This window comes from Peromyscus eremicus, chromosome 3 (genome assembly GCF_949786415.1).
Source record: "Peromyscus eremicus chromosome 3, PerEre_H2_v1, whole genome shotgun sequence".
Classification (NCBI taxonomy): domain Eukaryota; kingdom Metazoa; phylum Chordata; class Mammalia; order Rodentia; family Cricetidae; genus Peromyscus; species Peromyscus eremicus.
The window spans coordinates 134,538,310-134,557,617 of NC_081418.1; the positions used below are offsets into that span (position 1 = coordinate 134,538,310).

Sequence of the window (19,308 nt, forward strand, 5' to 3'; positions counted from 1 at the left end):
GCGTGACAGTTGCCGAAGTCTCAATGGGGATCGGAACTTCCAGATCAAAGCTGGAATGGCTACCCACTACATCTCCCCCTTTTTGTCTAAATAAGAAAGTTCTAACCTAATACCAGACTATATACAAAGGAATGGTTATCAAATATTGTCCAGGAATAATGAGGGATAATGACCTAGATAAGATGGAGCTACAACCAATGCAAACAATATCAAGCAAGAAACACATACTAAAATCCAGAGAAGTATAGAGCATAGGTAAATGGCATGTTACAAAGATCATTCTAAAAGATGTCCTATCCTAAAGAACCTGAATCTAATACTTAATATGTTCTATCTACTAAGTTGTAACTATAACTGCTAGTCTTCAATCCCATCAAAGACCTGAGAAGGAATATAATGGTACCTGAGAAATGGTAGATGGATGCAAGCAACTTTCAGGAATCTTGCAAGAGTAGACCAAGACAGCTGGCTGCCTGGACAGTCACCTAATGTTTCTCAGCATTGTTGGTGCATTCAAATTGTCTACAGGCCTAGAGTATCTGACAGACCATTTTCAGAAGCAGGAATTCTGAAAGACCATCTTACCCTGTCTTGGCAGAGTACAGTGGTCACTTTCCTTGTGTCCCGCTTGTCCAGAAAGGACAGCATTGCATTTGTACTGTCAGCTGTCGAGGCAAGGGCAGTTCTTTGCCCAGTAGGCCATTTTGTGCCAAGAAGACAAACTTCCAAATGGAAATGTCTTAGAAGCCCAACATTCTCTCAGGATCAAATTGGTGCAGCCAGGAGCAATTGTGTCTCACGTCAACAGAATTCTAAGTTATTTAAATGCCATATTCTCTAGGTCTATGAAGTGTTTGAAGATTACCTGTCCATCTGACTATGTATCTGTAAATCTGGATAACCTAACATAACTATAGAGATGACAAGCATAGGTGACTATAAATCTATAAGTCTTGTCTACCAAAATAACCTAAGGACTAAGGCTTCACATAAACAAGGTAAACAGTCTATAAGCAAATGTATGGTAAAGAACAATGACTTCAAAATTGTGACAATACACAAGATATTTATAACAGAGGTAGAAATATATAGTGCGATATGCAATATGACAATAATCTTAAATATATATATCAATATACCGAATATCCTAAACAGAAGTAGAACATACATAAAGTATGACAGATATAAATTTATATTTGTATCAATATACAAATATTTCAAATAAGAGTAGAAATATATATATACATTATTAACAAATATAGTTCTGTATTTGTATCAATATACAAATTATCTTAAACAGGAATATAAAAATAGTTTACATTTGTATCAACATATAAGAATCCATAACAGTGCAAATTACAGTGCAAATTATCTAAGGCTGCTATTTTACTAAATTTGTTTACTAGTATATACAATAATCTACCATAATATCTTATACCTATCCATTCCATTTCTTCTTTTCCCTTCTTTCTCTTTTTTTTTTAAAATACTGAGTCTAATATTTTCTTCCACCCCCAACCCTATAACCATCATCCATAACCCTGAGAATTATGAAACCTAAGGGAGAAGGGGCATCGTTTTCTTAGAACTGCTTCCTGCTGTTTAGGGGGTGATGTTATCTCTGTTGGGTACTATGAGAAAGCTCAGATAGTTAAATCTCAGTTAGACTAACTGTAGGTTTTGCAGCAAGTCTTAGAGTAATGGATAAGATTGTCTGAAATTCTGGCAAGAAGTGTAGTATGATGATGATTACCATGGCATCATTCTGGACTGGGTAGAGTTGCTGTTGTTGGGGCCCCATCTTCCTTCTGGAGACTTCTGAGATTGCTATTGGAAAAACTTATTTGTTATCAAAATGGAAGGTTTGGATTTAAAGAGGACATAGCATGTAAGAAAGGATTCTGAGAAATCAAGAGTAAGCATAGAAAGAATTAGAATCTAGAAGACAATGGTCCCTTTTTATTGGTTTCCTTCTGTCCCACCAGAGGGCTCTTCTGATATGGGACTGAAGAATCTCTCAAACTTTTTTTTTAGCAATATGCTTGGGTTTAGAGAAGGAGTGAGCCAATTCTATCTCCAAAGCCAGCTTGGCTTACAATTGAATTGGAACCACAACTTTTCTAGATTGATAGAGAGATAGATGTTAGACAGTGAGATTTTACCGTGTGTAGATTGGTACCAATAGATTCTTTCTTTCTGCTGTAAACATCTGGATATCCAAGGCCTTATGATTTTTGGAAGATGGGTATTTCCATTATCCTGGAAAGACAAAAACAGAACCCTACCCCAACCTTTGATTGTTAAATTTTTCTTACAACTTGTAGAGATGTCACATTGGTGGATGATCTTTTACTTCTCCTCATCAAGGGATTTTTCTTGTTCGAATCAAATTTTTATTAATTTTGTTGGTATCCATAGCTTTTCTTCTCCTACAGAAACAAAGGCAAAACCCCTTCCCCAACGTAGAACATATCCAGGTTTCCATTCTGAGGTCAGCACATCCTTGAAATAAACCGGTTGGTTTAGCTCAGGAGTTTTGTCTGTCGTCCAATGTCTCTCTGCAGCTGTTGTTCCTTTCTCATCAGCATTGAGAAAATTCAAGGTTAATAAAGCACTATGCAATCTATTTCTAGGAGTCATTGTTACCTGTTGCTGTTTATTTAGCATATCCTTTAAAGTTCGATTGGATCTTTCTATGACTGCTTGGCCTGTGGGATTGTGTGGTATACCTGTAACATGCTTTATATTGTAATAAGCAAAGAATTGTCTCATTTTATTGGAGACATATGCTGGGGCATTGTCTGTCTTAATTTGTACAGGTATTCCCATGATGGCCATAACTTCTGATAGGTATGTAATCACAGAATCAGCCTTTTCAGAACTCATAGGAGTTGCCCATTGAAATCCTGAATAGGTGTCAATGGTATGATGTACATACTTTAATCTTCCAAATTCTGCAAAATGAAACACATCCATCTGCCAAATTTCATTTCTTTGTATAACTTTTGGATTGCTCCCTGCAGGTAATGGAATTTGGTTATAGATGGAACAAGTAGGACATTTTTTTCACAATATCCTTAGCCTGTTGCCAAGTAATGGAGAAATCCTTCTTCAAACCTTTGCTATTTACATGGTATTTCTTATGAAATTCTGAGGCTTCTAGTACATTACCTATTAGTAACTGATCAATCTCATCATTACCTTGTGCTAGAGGTCCTGGCAGACCTGTATGGGATCTGATATGTGTTATATATATAGAATGTTCCCTTTTTCTGATGATTTCCTGCAATTGTATGAATAATGAAGTTAATTCTGTATTATCAGGAATAAATTCAGCAGTTTGAATATGTAAAACAACTCTCTCTGCATATTGAGAGTCAGTGACTATATTGAGGGGTTCTGTGACGTCCATCAGTACCATAAGAATGGCATACAGTTCTGCCTTTTGTACAGAGCTGTATGGACTTTGTACCACTTTACTTAAGTCTCCTGATTTATATCCTGCTTTCCCTGATTTATTTGCATCAGTATAGAATGTGAGGACTCCAGAAATTGGCTTTTGTTGTACAATGTGAGGAAGGACCCATTCAGTCTTCTTTATGAATTCTATTCTCTTGCTTTTGGGATAGTGGTTGTTAATCTCTCTCAAAAAGTTACTGCAGGCTCTCTGCCAATATTCATTATCTTTCCATAGTGATGAAATTTCCTCATTAGTTAGAGGTACTACAATTTCTGCTGGGTCCATTCCTGTCAACTGGCGAAGTCTTAGTTTACCTTTTTGAATCAAATCAGAGATCTTTTCTATATAAGTCTTTAATTTCTTATTTGGTTTACATGGTAGGAATATCCATTCCAATATAATATCTTCCCTCTGCATCAAAATTCCTGTTGGGAAATGTCTGGAGGGGAATATGACAAGAATGCATTTAAGTTCTGGATCCACATGATCCACATGTGCCGGAACAGAGAGAGCACTGGCCCATCCATAGCTCGGGTCTCCAGGCGCCTCCCTTGGCCCCGCCTTGTAGGCATGACAGTTGCCGAAGTCTAAATGGGGGTTGGAACTTCCAGATCAAAGCTGGAATGGCTACTCACTACATCTGATTTTGTTATTATAAATATATGTCTGGGGTTTTTTTCCACATCAAAATATGGTAAGACCTAGACTTGGTGGTGCGCACCTGTAACCTCAACTAATTGGAAGGCTGAGACAGGAGGGTCACAAATTCAAGGACAGCCTGGGCAAGTTAATAATTGACTCTGTGAAGTAACCAGAAATAATTTTGTCTAATGAAAAGGCTCTGACTTGGTTTTGCAGAGATACACTAAAATGTCAATGTTAAATGACTTAGAGTCCAGCACTGCCCCCTGACTGGGCCCTCTGATTCCCTCCTTCAGACGATACTTCATGTCTTGCAAAATAATGGTTCCACTAGTTAGTCTGCCCTTACCTTGGGATCTTTAAAACCCTCAGCTCACTGAGCATACACACCCCACAGATGCTTTTAGTGGAACTCACACTTGATCTTAATTGTATGTTTTTCTTCTGAAATCAGGATTCCCAGGTACCAAGTGAGATGTCCGTGACCCCTTGGAAACTTACAGTGACTCTGCAAAAGGGACATAATTGAGGGCTAAGCAGGTGCGATGCAGATGATACTCCCAGGAAACAAGGGAGTGTTTGGATCTTGGTACATCTGAATCAGGACAAAACAGAGCCTTATAAACTTGACCTGCATTGATCAGAGAGCCTACATGTTCTAGCAGTTTGTCCCTGTACTATCAGGGCCAATTAACCCAGATTCTCAACTCAAACCATTTCTGGTTTTATCAATTATTTGTCAATGTTATTATGAAATTATTCATTGCTTTCTTGATCCTGATTATTTTCATGGCATTCCAGGAACAAATTTCTTGTTTCTCCTTAAATATACCTGCATCTCCTGGCTACTATCAAGATGGAGATTTTGTTATTGGAGGACTCTTTTCCCTTAAAGTGACTTTTGGAGACATGAGAAACAGATTTGGCTTTGAAAGCACAACCTATATACCGGATTATGTTTATGTGTAAGTGGTTGGCTTCTCTCTTTAGAATAATTATTGTTTCAGGATTTTATATATGTATATAATATATTTTGATCAAGTCCACCCCTACTGCCTCCCCTCCAATGTCTTCCTCTCTCCCAGCTTCATGTACTCTTTTCTTTTTTTTTTTAATCCACTGTGTTCATTTAGTCTACCAGTACTGCATGAGTATAAGACACCAGCTGGAGCGTGGGCGAGCTCCTAGGGCCAGCATCCTGGAAGGAAAGTGATGCTCCCTTCTGCAGCAGCCGCCAACTGCCGATAGCTACTCTTTGTGGGTCCCTCCCTATTCATGCCGAATCCTCTTAAACGCATGAGAAGGCTTTAAAAGCACCTTGCAATTGAGAACTTACTTATTTATTTATTTAGGATATTGTACTAAGAATATTTTATTTTTCCTGCTTAAATTTACTTGTCACTATTTTTTGAATTGCTGTAGTTGATCAAGCACTGTGTATTTTCCCGAGGTTTATCTAATTATTGAAGACCACAGGAAACGCTATTTGTTAATGTTTGCCATCCCCCACATGCTTCCCTCCTCAATTTTACTTTCTCAGACACAAGTCGCACAGTAAAAAGTCAAAATTGTGCATTTGAATGTGTGTGGTGGTGCGAACTTTTAATCTCAGCACTTGAGAAGCAGAGGTAGGTGGATCTCTGTGAGTTTGAGGTTATTCCTACATCATGAGTTTCAGGCCAGCCAGGGCTGTATAGTGAGACTGTCTCAAAAAAAAAACCATAATCCAAAACCAAAAATTGTGAATTTGATAATGAGTTGTACTATGAATCTGGTTTTTTTAGACCAATTTCTCCACATTTTCAACATAGAGTATCTTGCTTGTTTCTTAGATTATCATGTATACTCTTTATGTGACTTAGATTTTTAGAAATAAAAATCAAGAATTTGGGAGGGAACAGGGGGAGGAACATGGGAGAAGCAGGAGGGAGTAAAGCGAAAGGGGTAAATGATGTAATGATATTTTAACTAAAAAATTAAGATAAAAAGAAGACAGAAAATTGTCTTTCAATTTCTCCTTCTAGGGATCTCACTAAACATTATCAGCACATGCTGGCAATGGTTTTCGCTATAGAAAAAATCAACAAAGACCCAAACATTCTGTTCAACATGTCCCTCGGATTCTACCTCTTCAATGTCAACTTCATTGAGATGAAAGCCATGGAGAGTTCTATGGCTTTGATCTCAGGAGGGAGCCCCCCAATTCCTAACTATAGCTGCAGGCCCGAGAAAAGTCACAAGCTGGTTGCGGTGGTAGGAGGCATTTCAACAGGAATGTCAACCCAGATCTCCCGAATCCTGAGTCTCTACAACGTCCCACAGGTACGCAAAGAATCCTGGCTCCTTGGGTTAAACACAGTGACATAGTAATAAATGCAAAATAATTCAGTTAGTGTTTCTTGATGAGGTGTGGGACTGCTTAATAATTTACCAGTTGGTTATCATTTAACTAAAGTATAATTTATCCATAAGATAAAATTAGGTTTATAAAATAAAATTTAATTTAAAAACCTTTAAAATGGAAAAATATAAATAAAAATGATGACAACCTGTAATTTTCCCACTCCAGGAAAATCTCCTTTGCCATTTCTCATCGTTAACACCCAGCCTTTCTTTCCTGTGCAATCGTACAGCAACAGCAAGCATGGGACCGTAACAGTTCTACTCTTGTATTTTACTGTAACTGCTGTGGACAGATGCTTGACTATTTTTCTGTAGCATTAGCTTAGGTTGCCACATAATACTTGTTTTTGTAAAGATCAGTGGAGGCATCCGGGCTGTTGATAATTTTCCTCTGTTGGGAAGGAAGTTTCAATCCCCGTCTCTGTTTAAAAATCTTTTTGTTGACTAGTGACGACTCTAATAAACAGTGCCTAGTAGTGGCATTTCTAAGTCAAATGTGGTTTTGTTTGTAAGGCTTACAATAAACTTGAAAATGGCCATTTAGAAGGGACTTGGACCTGCCTAGGCTCAGTGTGCTGGGCTTTGCTGACTCCCCATGGGAGACCTCGATTTGGGGGATGTGGGGATGTGGGGTGGCTTGGGAAAGGGGGCTGGGGGTGGGAGGAGGGAGGAGGGGGGTATGTGGATAGCATGTGGAGTGAGTAGAAAGTTTCTTAATAAAGAAAAATGAAAAAGAAAATGACCATTTAGAAATATGTCAGTTCGCAAATAACAGTGATCCGGTATCTATTGTTTCCTGCTAATGTCAGGGAAGTAACTAAAAATCTTTGTCAAGTGCATTAGGCTACCATGTTTTTATTTTTGATTTTTACCTATTTATTCATTTTTGAGACAGGGTCTCACTATGCAGACTTGGCTGCCCTATAACTCACTATGTAGCCCAGGCTGGCCTCAAACTCACACAGATCCTCACGCCTCTGCCTCCCAAGGGCTGGGACTAAAGGCATGTACCACCATGACTAACTAGATTTTTGTTTTTATGAGTTAATTTTATTTCTTCTTTTAAATAGTTTACTTTGGGCACATGATTATTATATTTGTAATAAATACAATTATTTATATTATAAGAAATACATATCAATTGTACTTTGCTCATTTGTCGCTGCTCCTCCTACCTGCCTCTCACCGATCCCTGGCCTCCCACCAAACAGCCCCACTTCTACTTTCCTGCCCTGGGATCCTTCCCTTTGCTGTACAGAAGTGTTTAATTCCACGCAGTCCCGCTGAGCAGCCGCATGATGATTTACTGAGCTATCAGTCCTTTCAGAAGGTCCTTGTCTGTGCCAATATTTTGAAGTGTTTCCCCTAGGTTTTCCTTTAGCTATCTCAAAGTTTTAGCTTTTACCTTAATGTCTCTGAGCTGATTTGAATTGGTTTTTGCACAGGGTGGCAATACAGTTCTACCTTAATTTTTTTTACATGTGCATGGGTATTCACTTTCCCTAGAAATTTGTAGAAGCAACTGTCTTTTCTCCAAGGTATGTTTTTGACTGTAGTTATGTGAGTTTATTCATGGGTCTTCTGTTTCATTTGTCTAAAGGTTTATTTTATGCCAACATCATATTGTGTTACTATGGCTCAGTATTTTGAGATCTGGTGTTGGAATATGTGTACCATTACCAATGCATGTACCAGATCTCAGTAACTTGAGATCTGGTGTTGGAATACACGTACCATTACCCTCTCTATTTTGGATTTCTTTGTCCACTTGGGGTCTTTTGTGCTTCCAGATGACTTTTAGGATTGCTTTCCTAGTTTTGTGAGGAATATTGTAGGAAGGTTGATGAGAATTATGATTAATAGTATACAATTCTGGCATATTTTGTAATAGTAAATCAGCCAATCTGTGTGCACCTAAGGTCCTTTTATCTTCTGGAGTCTTCTTCAATGTCTTTCACCTCTTTGGTTAAGTTTATTCCTACCCGGTTTATTTTTTAAGCTACTGCACATGAGATTATGCCCATGATTTCTTCCCCTATAAATTCATTGTTGATATATAGAAAACTACTAGTTTGTGTATGTTTATTTTGTGTTGTTACTTTGATGAAAGTGTATATCCGGTTTGAGAGTTTTCTAGTGGGCTCTTTATGGGATTTTAAGTATGTAAACATATATGTGAACAGGGATAATTTGCCTTCTTGTCCTATTTGTACATGTTTTTCTGCTACATTGTTTTGCTGGGACTTCAAGCTAAAAATGAATGGCAAAAGTGAATACTCTCTAGGCCTTTGTTACTAGTTTTACTAGCAAACTTTCAAATTGTCCATCTAGCACTTTATCCACTTCAGTGTCATTGAATTCAGTAACTAAGGAGTTATGATCTTTTGGGAAAGTCACGTTGTTTTAGCTTTTCATGTTTCTTTTGTCTCTGTGCTGTGAGTTGTGTATCTGCTGGCTTGGATATTTCTTTGGGTTGTACTTGTGTATCTTATTATTGAACTGTGTTCTCTTTTTATTTAGATTAATTTTTATTGATTTTTTTTTTTTTTTTTTTTGGTTTTTTGAGACAGGGTTTCTCTGTATAGCTTTGCGCCTTTCCTGGAACTCACTTGGTAGTCCAGGCTGGCCTCGAACTCACAGAGATCCGCCTGGCTCTGCCTCCCAAGAGTTTTAATGGTGTGTGTGTAGTATGTGTGTAGTATGTGTGTATGTGTATGTGTGTGTGTGTGCATGTGCATGTGCATGTGCATGTGTGTGCATAGGTATAATGAGTGCAATGTCCACAGAGGCCAGAGGAGTTGGATCGCCTGCTCTGGAGTTGGAGGTGGTTATGAGTCACCTGACACAGTTGCTGGGACTTGAACTTGGGTCCTCTAGGATAATTTTTTGTCAGCATATGTTGTATGGTTTCATTATGGCCCTTCACATACACTTTGTTCTTCTAGTCTGCTCCCTGATACCCTCTCACAGCCTCCAATCTTGCTGTTCCACTCTCTGAACAAAACCCTTTCAGCTTTTACCATGTCTCATTACTGTACCCCCACATTAGCATCTCTTTTTCCATTCTAGTGATTCCCTTTCTAGTTTTATGACACACACGCACACGCACACACACACACACACACACACACACACACACACACACACATTCAGGTCCCTCAGTTAAGGGAAACATAAAGTATATGTCTTTCTGAGTCTGGATTACTTTGCTTAATATACTATTTCCTGTTCCATCCATCTTCCTCCAAATGTCTTTCTTATTTATGGCTAAATCTAATTCTGTTGTGTATGTGTACCGTGTTTCTGTTTTCATCTATTCATACTTACGGACTTCTAGTCTGCTTCAGTTTCTTGGTTACTGTGAGTAGTGTAGAGAACAAAAGTAACAGTATAAGACGGATGTGCAATTTCTCTGGAACTGGCTTAGAGCGTGGAGTGTCTACACCCAGGAGTAGTAGAGCTGAGTCGTGTGGTTAGTCTATTGTTTGTGAAGTCCTACGCTGATTTCCGTATTGATTATGTCAGTTTGCACTCTTACTTGCAGCAATAAAACTTCCTATTTCCTCACATCCATTTTTTTGTTTTTGTTTTAAGATTTGTTTATTGTATTATATGAGTGTTTTTCCTGCACGAATGTTATATGGACCACATGTGTGCCTGGTGTCCATGGAGGAGGCCAGAAGATGTTAGATCATCTGGAACTGGAGGTACAGGTGGTTGTGAGCCACCATGTGGGTGCTAGGAATGAAACCCAGGTTCTGTGCAGGAAGAGTTCATGTTCTTAACTGCTGCGCCATCTCTCCAGGCCCTGCTGATTACTTTCCTGATGATAGCCGTTATGACTCAGGTGAGAGAGTCTCAAAGTATTTGTAATTTGGGTTTTCTGGTGGCTAAGGAAGTTCAACACTGTTAAAATTGTTATTGGACACTTGTGTTTCTTTCTGTTTGAGAACTGTCGGTTTAGTTCATTAACTCATACATTGATTTAATGATTTGGGTTTTTTGTTTCATTTTGTTTTGTTTTTTGAAATTCAAGTTTTGTTCTTCTTCCACCTGTGGCCAGTGGGCTGCATGTGGCCAATGATAGCTATGCACGTGGCCCAACCCAAAAAATTAAACTTATTCATTACACTGTGAGACTTTTTTGTAATTTCTTTTTGTAATTCAGTTGCATACTTCCTAAGTGTGAACTGTGTAGATGGCAATGCTGTTTCTAGATTTTCATTTCCTTTATCACGTTAGCATTTTTGTTTGAGATTTTCTTGTAAAATAAGTAATTCACCTCTAATACATGTAAATGCACCCCTAATGTATGTAAATTATTCTGTCACTAAATATGACAGATAATCCTTTCTCACCATCTGTTTTCTTTACCAGCCTGTGTGCTGCACATCGGCTCTTCAACAGTTCCGTGTGTTAGATCCTCTGTGTCCTAAGTCCCACATCTTCCTTTCTTGATTTACTCTCACATTTTACAGAGCATGTCCCTGAGTTGAAACTTTACGGAAGGTTTCTCAGTTGTGGTTTTCATTGATTGACTTACTTTTTAAGTTCCAGCAACTTCACTTGGTTGTTTTCCAGAATTTCAATTTCTCTGCTGAAATTTTCCTCCACATTTCAAAATTCCTCCACCAAATTCCTGTTTGCTAACTCCTATTCAGGTTCTGATCGATTCCCTCGCTACATCTGCCTGCTTGTTGAGTCTTGTTTGTGACTGTTGATCACTTATAGAACGACTCTGACATCCTCTCTCATTTCTTCTTTTTAAACTATCTTTGATTTCTAGTACTGAGGAATTATGACCTTGTGGAGGTGTCATAGTGGCTTGTTCTCTCTCTGTCTCTCTGTCTCTCTCTGTCTCTGTCTCTCTCTGTCTCTGTCTGTCTGTCTCTCTCTCTGTCTCTGTGTGTGTGTGTGTTTGTGTGTGTGTGTGTGTCTCTATTGTATTTTGTGCATCTGTTGGGATGAATTTGTCCTCTAGTCCTTTATTTTTCTCTTTTTAACATTTATTTTATTTTCACTTTTAGATTGAGTGTGTGTGTGTGTGTGTGTGTGTGTGTGTGTGTGTGAGAGAGAGAGAGAGAGAGAGAGAGAGAGAGAGAGAGAGAGAGAGAGAGAGGTGGTCAGGTATGGCACGTGCACATGAGTATGCAGGAAGATGTGTCAGGACACCCACACGTGGAGGCCAGAGTGTCTTCCTCCATTGCTTTCTACACTCTGCCTTGAGACAGGGTCTTTCACTGAACTGGAAGCTTGGCGTTTTGGCTAGGCTGACTCATCAGCAAGCCCCTGAGATCTGCCTGTCCCCACCCCACAGTGCTGGGGTACAGGCACATGCAGCCACGTCTGACATGTTACGGGGATAGTGAGGATGCTAATACAAGCCCCCATGCTTTCAGAGCAAACGTATTCAACCTGCTGAGCCATCTTCCCAGCCTCATGATTTATATTTTATTAATTTCTTAAGTTAGTGTACAAAGTCACGGGTTTATCATGGCTTCTTCATACGCATATATCATTATGCTTTGTTCTTCATTTCCCTTAGACTTTGGTCATGAGACTCCACAGTTATCCTCTGATGTTGAAGTTAGTACCTTACCACCAAGCCAGTGAACTGAATCCTCTCTCCATACTGCCTGAGGCAAGCCTCCTCCCACCTAAATATTCAGTTTGTTGCTATCTTGGCCTCCCATTTTCCACACCTGCCTCCTGAGACAGCCTCCTCCAGGTCTGTTCAGGTGCCTGCAGGCTCTGTGATGTGTGATTGCTCCCTGTTCTTGGGGGGCCCCCAGAGGAGCTCAGTGTTAGACCATAGGCTCTTTCCTAAGACAGTACCCTGCCACAGTCCTCTGAGTCATGAGGAGTGACCAACTGCAGCTTTTCTCCATTGTCAGGCCATCTCCTTGGAGGAACAGCTGTCTTCCCAAAAGCTGCGTCTGGTTTTGAGTCCTGAAAGAACCATGGGCTTGTCCTGCAGACTGGACAACAGGTCTCTCCATCACAGACCCTTGCCTTATCCTTTGGATGCGGTTTCTGCTTCTCCTCCCGTGGGGAGCAGTGCTGGGGAGCGGTGTGTGGTTGACTTCTTCTCATGGGGTTGTCCTTCTGTCTCTCCATACTCTCCTGCTGTCCTACAGCCCCGCGTGGGTTTCTGCTCTTCGCCCTTTCTGTTGTTGCTGCTTTGCTTTGCGTTTTATTTTTACATTATCTTTTTTATTTTATTTTATTAATTTTTTTTACATCCCAACTGCAGTTTCCCCTCCCACCTTGTGGAGGCCCACAAAGGTTTCCTAGTGAGATCTGAGCTTGCCTTACCCAACAGGGCTGCATTAGAGGATTGCTTGACCACGTGTGTGGTTACTAGGTGATTGGAAGGGTTTGCATTTGGCTGTGCTAGGGAGAGTTCTTTGCTCCACCCCTTGGCATTCCTATAAAAAGCCCTTTAGAAGAGACAGAAAGGGCTGGTGGATAAGTATCCAGGCCCTCCTGAGGCTATCCTGTGTTTCTATCTGTTTCTCTCTCCTCTATCCTTCTATCTAAATCTCTTATTCCTCACTCCTCAAGAGTACTCTGGGGTAAAATGTGGGAGCCAGTCTCCCAGCTGGGCTCCCACAGATGGCGCCATGAACAAGGGACCAGGAACTTGGTGAAAGGAGTGTCGGGGGCATTGCAAGTATAAGGGGGCATGCCTGATAAGGAATTAAGATATAAAGGCAATGGTATTTTATTCTAGGGAGTGAAAGTTAAGTGGTGGAATGCAGAAGTTGAAAAGTGAGACTGCAGTGTATATTTCTCTAAGTTTCTTTCTTTTTTCTCTCTCTCTCTCTTAATTTCTATCTATAAAAATTAAGAAAAAATGTAAGGTAGACTATAGGAATATAGTGTGAGAAGAAATTTAGAATAAGAGCAGAATTAGGAATATTGGGTAAAAAGAAACTTAGGGTGAAGTAGAACAAGATAAGCAACAAGACAGAGGAACTATGTCCTTGATTTCCAACTATGGGACTATGAATGCAACTCCTGAGAAGAATCAGAGTCATGAAAAAAATACTATGAAAGAAAACGGGCAAAAAAAGATTCCTATGGAAGCTTTTGGCCTGTGGACAGCTTTGATCTTAGCCCTTAGTTACAAGGAAAGAATTTTCTCTGAGGTGGATGTGGATAAAACTCTTCTCTCTGCTGGCATCTCCACTGTATGAAAACATTGTACCATCAGAATTAGTTTCCTCTTGGCCATGAAGCCAAGTGTAGGGAACAGAAGTCTTAGGAAAAACTTAGTAATCTTTCTTTAAAAAACTGAAAGCTTTTCAGTTCTTTCCTTCTCAGATCTCTTTTCTTCCTGCAAGGGCAAAATTAGATTTACCTGGAAATAACATCTATCAGTATGGGAAAATCACCTGTAATTGCTCTAAGTAAAAACAAAAATCCTTTTGGAATATGGCAAATCCTCTTTGCTATTCCTGTCTCTCCTTCAAGCCAGTAAAAGCAGCAGCCAGAATCCCCTGTGGTCAGAGCCTACACCCGAGAAAGTGCAGGCAGGAAGCCAAGCAGGGGCAGCATCCCCCAAGGTGAAGCTGCAGCAGAGGTGGTAGGGACCCAGGGAGGGGCTGCTGGTGTGGAAGCAGTTAGCAGAGAATCTGAGCCTCAGCTAAGGCATCAGGGACTCTACATCTTGGGGGAGGGGACAAGCAGAGGATCTATGGGGGAGGAATCTTACTGAAAAAGCTTTTTTTCAAGTACTTTCATTTTCTTTCACTGACCCAGTAAGAAGGAAGACAAGCGACAATCTGTAAGTGCATGCATGTGGGCAGGCATGGCCCACTCCGGGGACAATGTCAGGTGGAGGAAGTACACCTGTCAATGCCAGCTCAAGGAGAACAGAAACCTCCTCTGGTGGAAAAAGCTTGCTTGATCGTGATTTTCAGTGCAAAAACAAACCGTGTAAATGGAAACAGGAGTGCGGCAGACCCAAAAGGCAGTTTGGGAAATATAGTTCATAATGTAACAGTGTGACACTATAGAGAAAGGCAGTTTGGGAAATGTAGTCCATAATGTAACAGTGTGACACTATAGAGAAAGGCAGCTTGGGAAATGTAGTGTGTAAAAGTGAGGCAGTATAGGCAAACAGGACCAGAGAAAAGGGAGATAGACTGGAACAAAAAAACTTTCCAGTGTTCCTGGTAACTTAGCAGAAAAATGCCCAAGGGAAATACTATCAGTATAACCAAAAAAACACACACACCCAAAATGTCATTTTTTTCCCACAAGCTTTGTTAGCTTGTCTCCAGGGAATGAGAAACAAGTAAACAGCTTGCCTGTCAGGTGGGAATTATTTGCTATGAAAAAAGCAAGATGGTAAAATTGAACATAAAACAGGCATGCCTTATAATCCTCAAGGACAAGGCATAGTGGAAAGAGCCCATGGCAATCTTAAGAAACAGTTTTTAAAAAGTAATAAGGGAAAAATTGTACCCTCAGAAGCTTGTTGGCTGCCTAAGTTTGGTATGATGTGTGGAATAGAGAAATGTCAGCTCCAATGATGCTCCTCAAGAAGAACTGGAGTAACTTTCAGAATGATATTAAAGCTGACCACGAACTCCAAACTTTCAGAAATAAAGCAGTGTTGAGTTCACTTATAATTTTTACTATGGTAACTCATGATTTGCATACTGTCTTGTTGAAAGAAAATAAGTTAGTTCTGTTAAGAGATACTTTCTAGATGTTTGCTAATAGAGTTTCCTCTTGAATATAAGTTTGGTAAATAGTTCTTCTAAGCAATCTCTTCTAGATATGTGCTAAAGTTTGTGAAATAGTCCTATAAAGTTTCCTTTTGAATGTTTGTAAAAAGTGTAAATGTTGAATGTAAGTTTGTAAAAAGTGTAAATATTAAATGTAAGTTCATACTGGAATTGTTTTTATTATTCCATCAATATCTGTCTAGTCCAGACAAATTAGATAATGTTAATTTTTAAAGGGTAAACCGAATCAATCACATTAGAAGTATCTTGAAGTTTTTATTACTCTTTTACCTTCAGATACATTTGAACACTTTTTATGAAAGCTTAAAATATAATTCTATGATCTCAGTGGCCCCTGGAAAACGTAAGTGAAGAGATCATAATTAGGGGAGCTTTTCCATCTTCTTCCTAGAAGTTTCCACTCTTTCTGTTTTTGTTTAGAAAGGAGTAGGCCTCCCACAAAAGGGTAGGCTTCCCACAATCAAGTTCTACTGCTGTGGTTGGGACATATGTATAGATGAGCTACTTAAACAGTAAAAAGTGTTTTTATAATTAGCATAAGTTTTTGTTTACTTGAGTGGATACTTTGAAATGATTTGAAATAACTGTTTTCTCCTGGGAATCAAAATAGTCTCTTGAAAATTTTATTTAACATCCATTAGGAGAGGGTTTTGATCCAGGCAAAGGGCTTGGTGCAGCTAAGACTGCTGTAGTCACCTTAGACCCATTCCAATAGGGACATTCCATCATTTTTCTCCTCTACTCCTTTACTGGGAGGTGTGGCAACTATGGAGACCACTGTGGATGTTTGCAAGCTCTTAGTAGAGACCTAGGACAGAGCTGAGTTAAGCTCTGTACCCCCTCTTGCCAGAGTCTGGTAACCAAAGATGGGCAGCGTTCTTCTTGACAACTCCATGAATGTGTAAATGTAAAATTAATCAAGAAGGATGACCTAAGACAGTCACAGTCTATCTGAGGGGCCTGAGGGGCCCTTTTTTATATCAAGAAGGGGGAATTGTGGAGGCCCACAAAGGTTTCCTAGTGAGATCTGAGCTTGCCTTACCCAACAGGGCTGCATTAGAGGATTGCTTGACCACATGTGTGGTTACTAGGTGATTGGAAGGGTTTGCACTTGGCTGTGCTAGGGAGAGTTCTTTGCTCCACCCCTTGGCATTCCTATAAAAAGCCCTTTAGAAGACACAGAAAGGGCTGGTGGACAAGTATCCAGGCCCTCCTGAGGCTATCTTGTGTTTCTATCTGTTTCTCTCCCCTCTATCCTCCTATCTAAATCTCTTATCCCTCACTCCTCAAGAGTACCCTAGGGTAAAATGTGGGAGCCGGTCTTCCAGCTGGCCTCCCACACCTTCTCTCCTCCTACCTGCCTCCTACCTCCCCTGTGCTCCCCCTTGCCTCCATCCACTCCTTCTCCATTTCTGTTCAGGAAAGGGCAGGCCTCCCATGGATATCAACCAAACATGGCATATTAGGATACAGCAAGAATAGGCACCTCCCCCTCCTATTAAGGTTGGGCAAGGCAACCTAGTATGAGGAATAGGGTCCCAAAGCTGGCAAAAGAGTCAGAGACAACCCTACTCCCACTGTTTGGTATTCACAAGAATACCAAACTAACAAAAACAACATATATGTAGAGGGTCTAACTAAGTTAATCCCATGCAGGCTCCCTGGTTGTTGGTTCAGTCTCTGTGAGCTCCTTTGAGCCCAGGTTAATTGTTTCTGTAGGTTTTCTTGTGATGTTTCCTTGACCCCTCCGGCTCCTACAATTCTTCCTCTTCAGTGGGATTCCCTAAACTTGTTCTGATGTTTGGCTGTGAGTCTCTGCATCTGTTTCCTTCAGTTTCTGGATGATGCTTCTCTCATGACAATTGGGCTAGGCATCAATCTATGAGTATAGCAGAATATCATTAGGAATCATTTCACTGACTTTTTTTTTGCCAGTCATGTTTGGTTCTACCCTAGATCTCTGGGCTATCCTACCTCTGGGTCTTGGCCCTCTAGGCAGTGTCAGGGGTGAGCTTCCTCTGGGGGCATGGGTCTCAAGACCTGTCATTGGTTGGCCACTCCCACAATTTCTATGCCACCATTACCCCAGCACATCTTGCAGGCAGGGCAAATTGTAGATCAAAGGCTGTGTGGATGGGTTGGTGTCCCAGTCTCTCCACTGGAAGTCTTGCCTGGTTATAGGAGATGGCCACTTCAGGCTCTGTATCCCCAGTCGCTAGGAGTCTTAGCTGGGGTCACCCTCATAGATTCCTGGGAGTTTCCTTTGCACTAGGTTTCTAGCTCATTCTGAGACACTCCTTCCCCCCTTTTCCAGTACTCTCTCTCCCTCCATCTGATCCTTCCTGTTCTCATCCCTTCCCCCACCCCACCCCACCAATCCACCTGTGATTTGGTTTTGGTTTTTTAAAGATGGGGATCTCTCTACTCAATACCTCTAGCTGTCCTGGAACTTGCTATGTAGACCAGGCTGCCTTCAAACTCACAGAGATCCACCTGCCTCTGCCTCCTGAGTGCTGGCATTTAAGGAGCTCTTCCATCCCTTGAGTGGAGTCTGTTCTTTGCTGTGTTGACTCTTCTCATTCATTGTGTCGAATGGAAGAAGCTTCAAATTGACCAGCTTTTCTTCTTGTGTTTTTATAAAACTAGAACCCTCTGGGTATGTAAGAGACAGTTTCCTTCTTTTCCTAATGACTAAAAATCTTTCATGTACCTGTGTGTGAGTGCATGAGAGAGTGGTCTGTTGTGGGATGGTCTGTATGTCAAATGTGTTGTTGATTGGTCAATAAATAAATCACTGATTGGCCAGTGGCCAGGCACGAAGTATAGGTGGGACTAACAGAGAGGAGAATTGAGAGAACAGGAAGCTGGGTGAGGGAGACACTGCCAGCCGCCACCATGACAAGCCGCATGTGAAGATCCCGGTAAGCCACGAGCCATGTGGCAAGGTATAGATTTATGGAAATGAATTAATTTAAGCTGTAAGAACAGTTAGCAAGAAGCCTGCCATGGCCATACAGTTTGTAACCAATATAAGTCTCTGTGCTTACTTGGTTGGGTCTGAGCAGCTGTGGGACTGGCGGGTGACAAAGATTTGTCCTGACTGTGGGCAAGGCAGAAAAACTCTAGCTACAGTGGTCAGGCACGTTTCTGCTCATGAGTATGGAGGCTAGAAGTTAACATCAGGTCCCTTTCCAACCGTTCTTCACCTTGACAGCACCTCTCAGTGAACCTAGAGTTAGCGGATTTGTGACTGGTGGACAAGTCTCAGGGATTAGCGCATCTCCACCTACCTGGGATTCCAGCCATTCATCACTGTGCCCAGCTTTGAAATGAGTGCTGGGGATCAAATTCAGGTCCATCCTCTTGCACAGCATGCTCTTTAGCAGTGAAGCCATTCTGAAAATATTTTCTTTTTCCATTTCCCTACAAACAAATGTATTCTCTCAGGCCACATTAAAGAAAGGAACTATTTTTGTTGCATTTCAAACTTTTTTTAATTTATGACTTAAAAGCTGTTCATTTCAGGTTTTTAGAAAATTTTAAATAAACATAAAAATAAGCTAGTTTCATGAGTCTTGTGAGCCAATTATCAAAGTTCAATAATATAAAAAATGGCAATCTTATATCATCTATTAAAATTACTTGCTTCTGTGCATTTATTAAATATTGAGTATTTCTTTATGCTACCTGTCTTCTTCCTCAAAGTACTTATGTTTATTTCATTTTGTGATTTTATTTCTTCCTCCCCCTCCCTTTCCCTGGCCTCTCTCTCTCAGCCAGTTAACATGTATTGAATGTCTACATTCAATTGTCATGATTTTGGATCCAATAAGTAAAATGTTCACTAAACATTCAAATTCAGATGTGTGGTGAGAAGTTGGTGTACAGAGCCAAGGTGTGAGCTAAGTGGGTGTGTAATTTTAGGATATCATTTAGGGAATTTGTGTCAAAACAGAGATCAGATCCCAATCTAAGCCATGGAACATTCTGATAACTCTGATATCGCCAGTGTGGGGAGATAGAGAAGATCTAGTAAGGCAGGCT

At 40.4% G+C, this 19,308-nt stretch overlaps 1 protein-coding gene across 1 annotated transcript in view; it reads left to right on the top strand.

The window, feature by feature from the left end:
• The first annotated feature begins 4,852 nt into the window (after positions 1 to 4,852).
• Positions 4,853 to 19,308, top strand: part of LOC131906502 (vomeronasal type-2 receptor 26-like) — a 35,216-nt gene continuing 20,760 nt past the window's right edge. Inside the window, 2 exon segments of the mRNA XM_059257118.1 lie at positions 4,853 to 5,067; positions 6,127 to 6,424. Of these exon segments, the coding sequence (XP_059113101.1) occupies positions 4,853 to 5,067; positions 6,127 to 6,424 (513 nt within the window).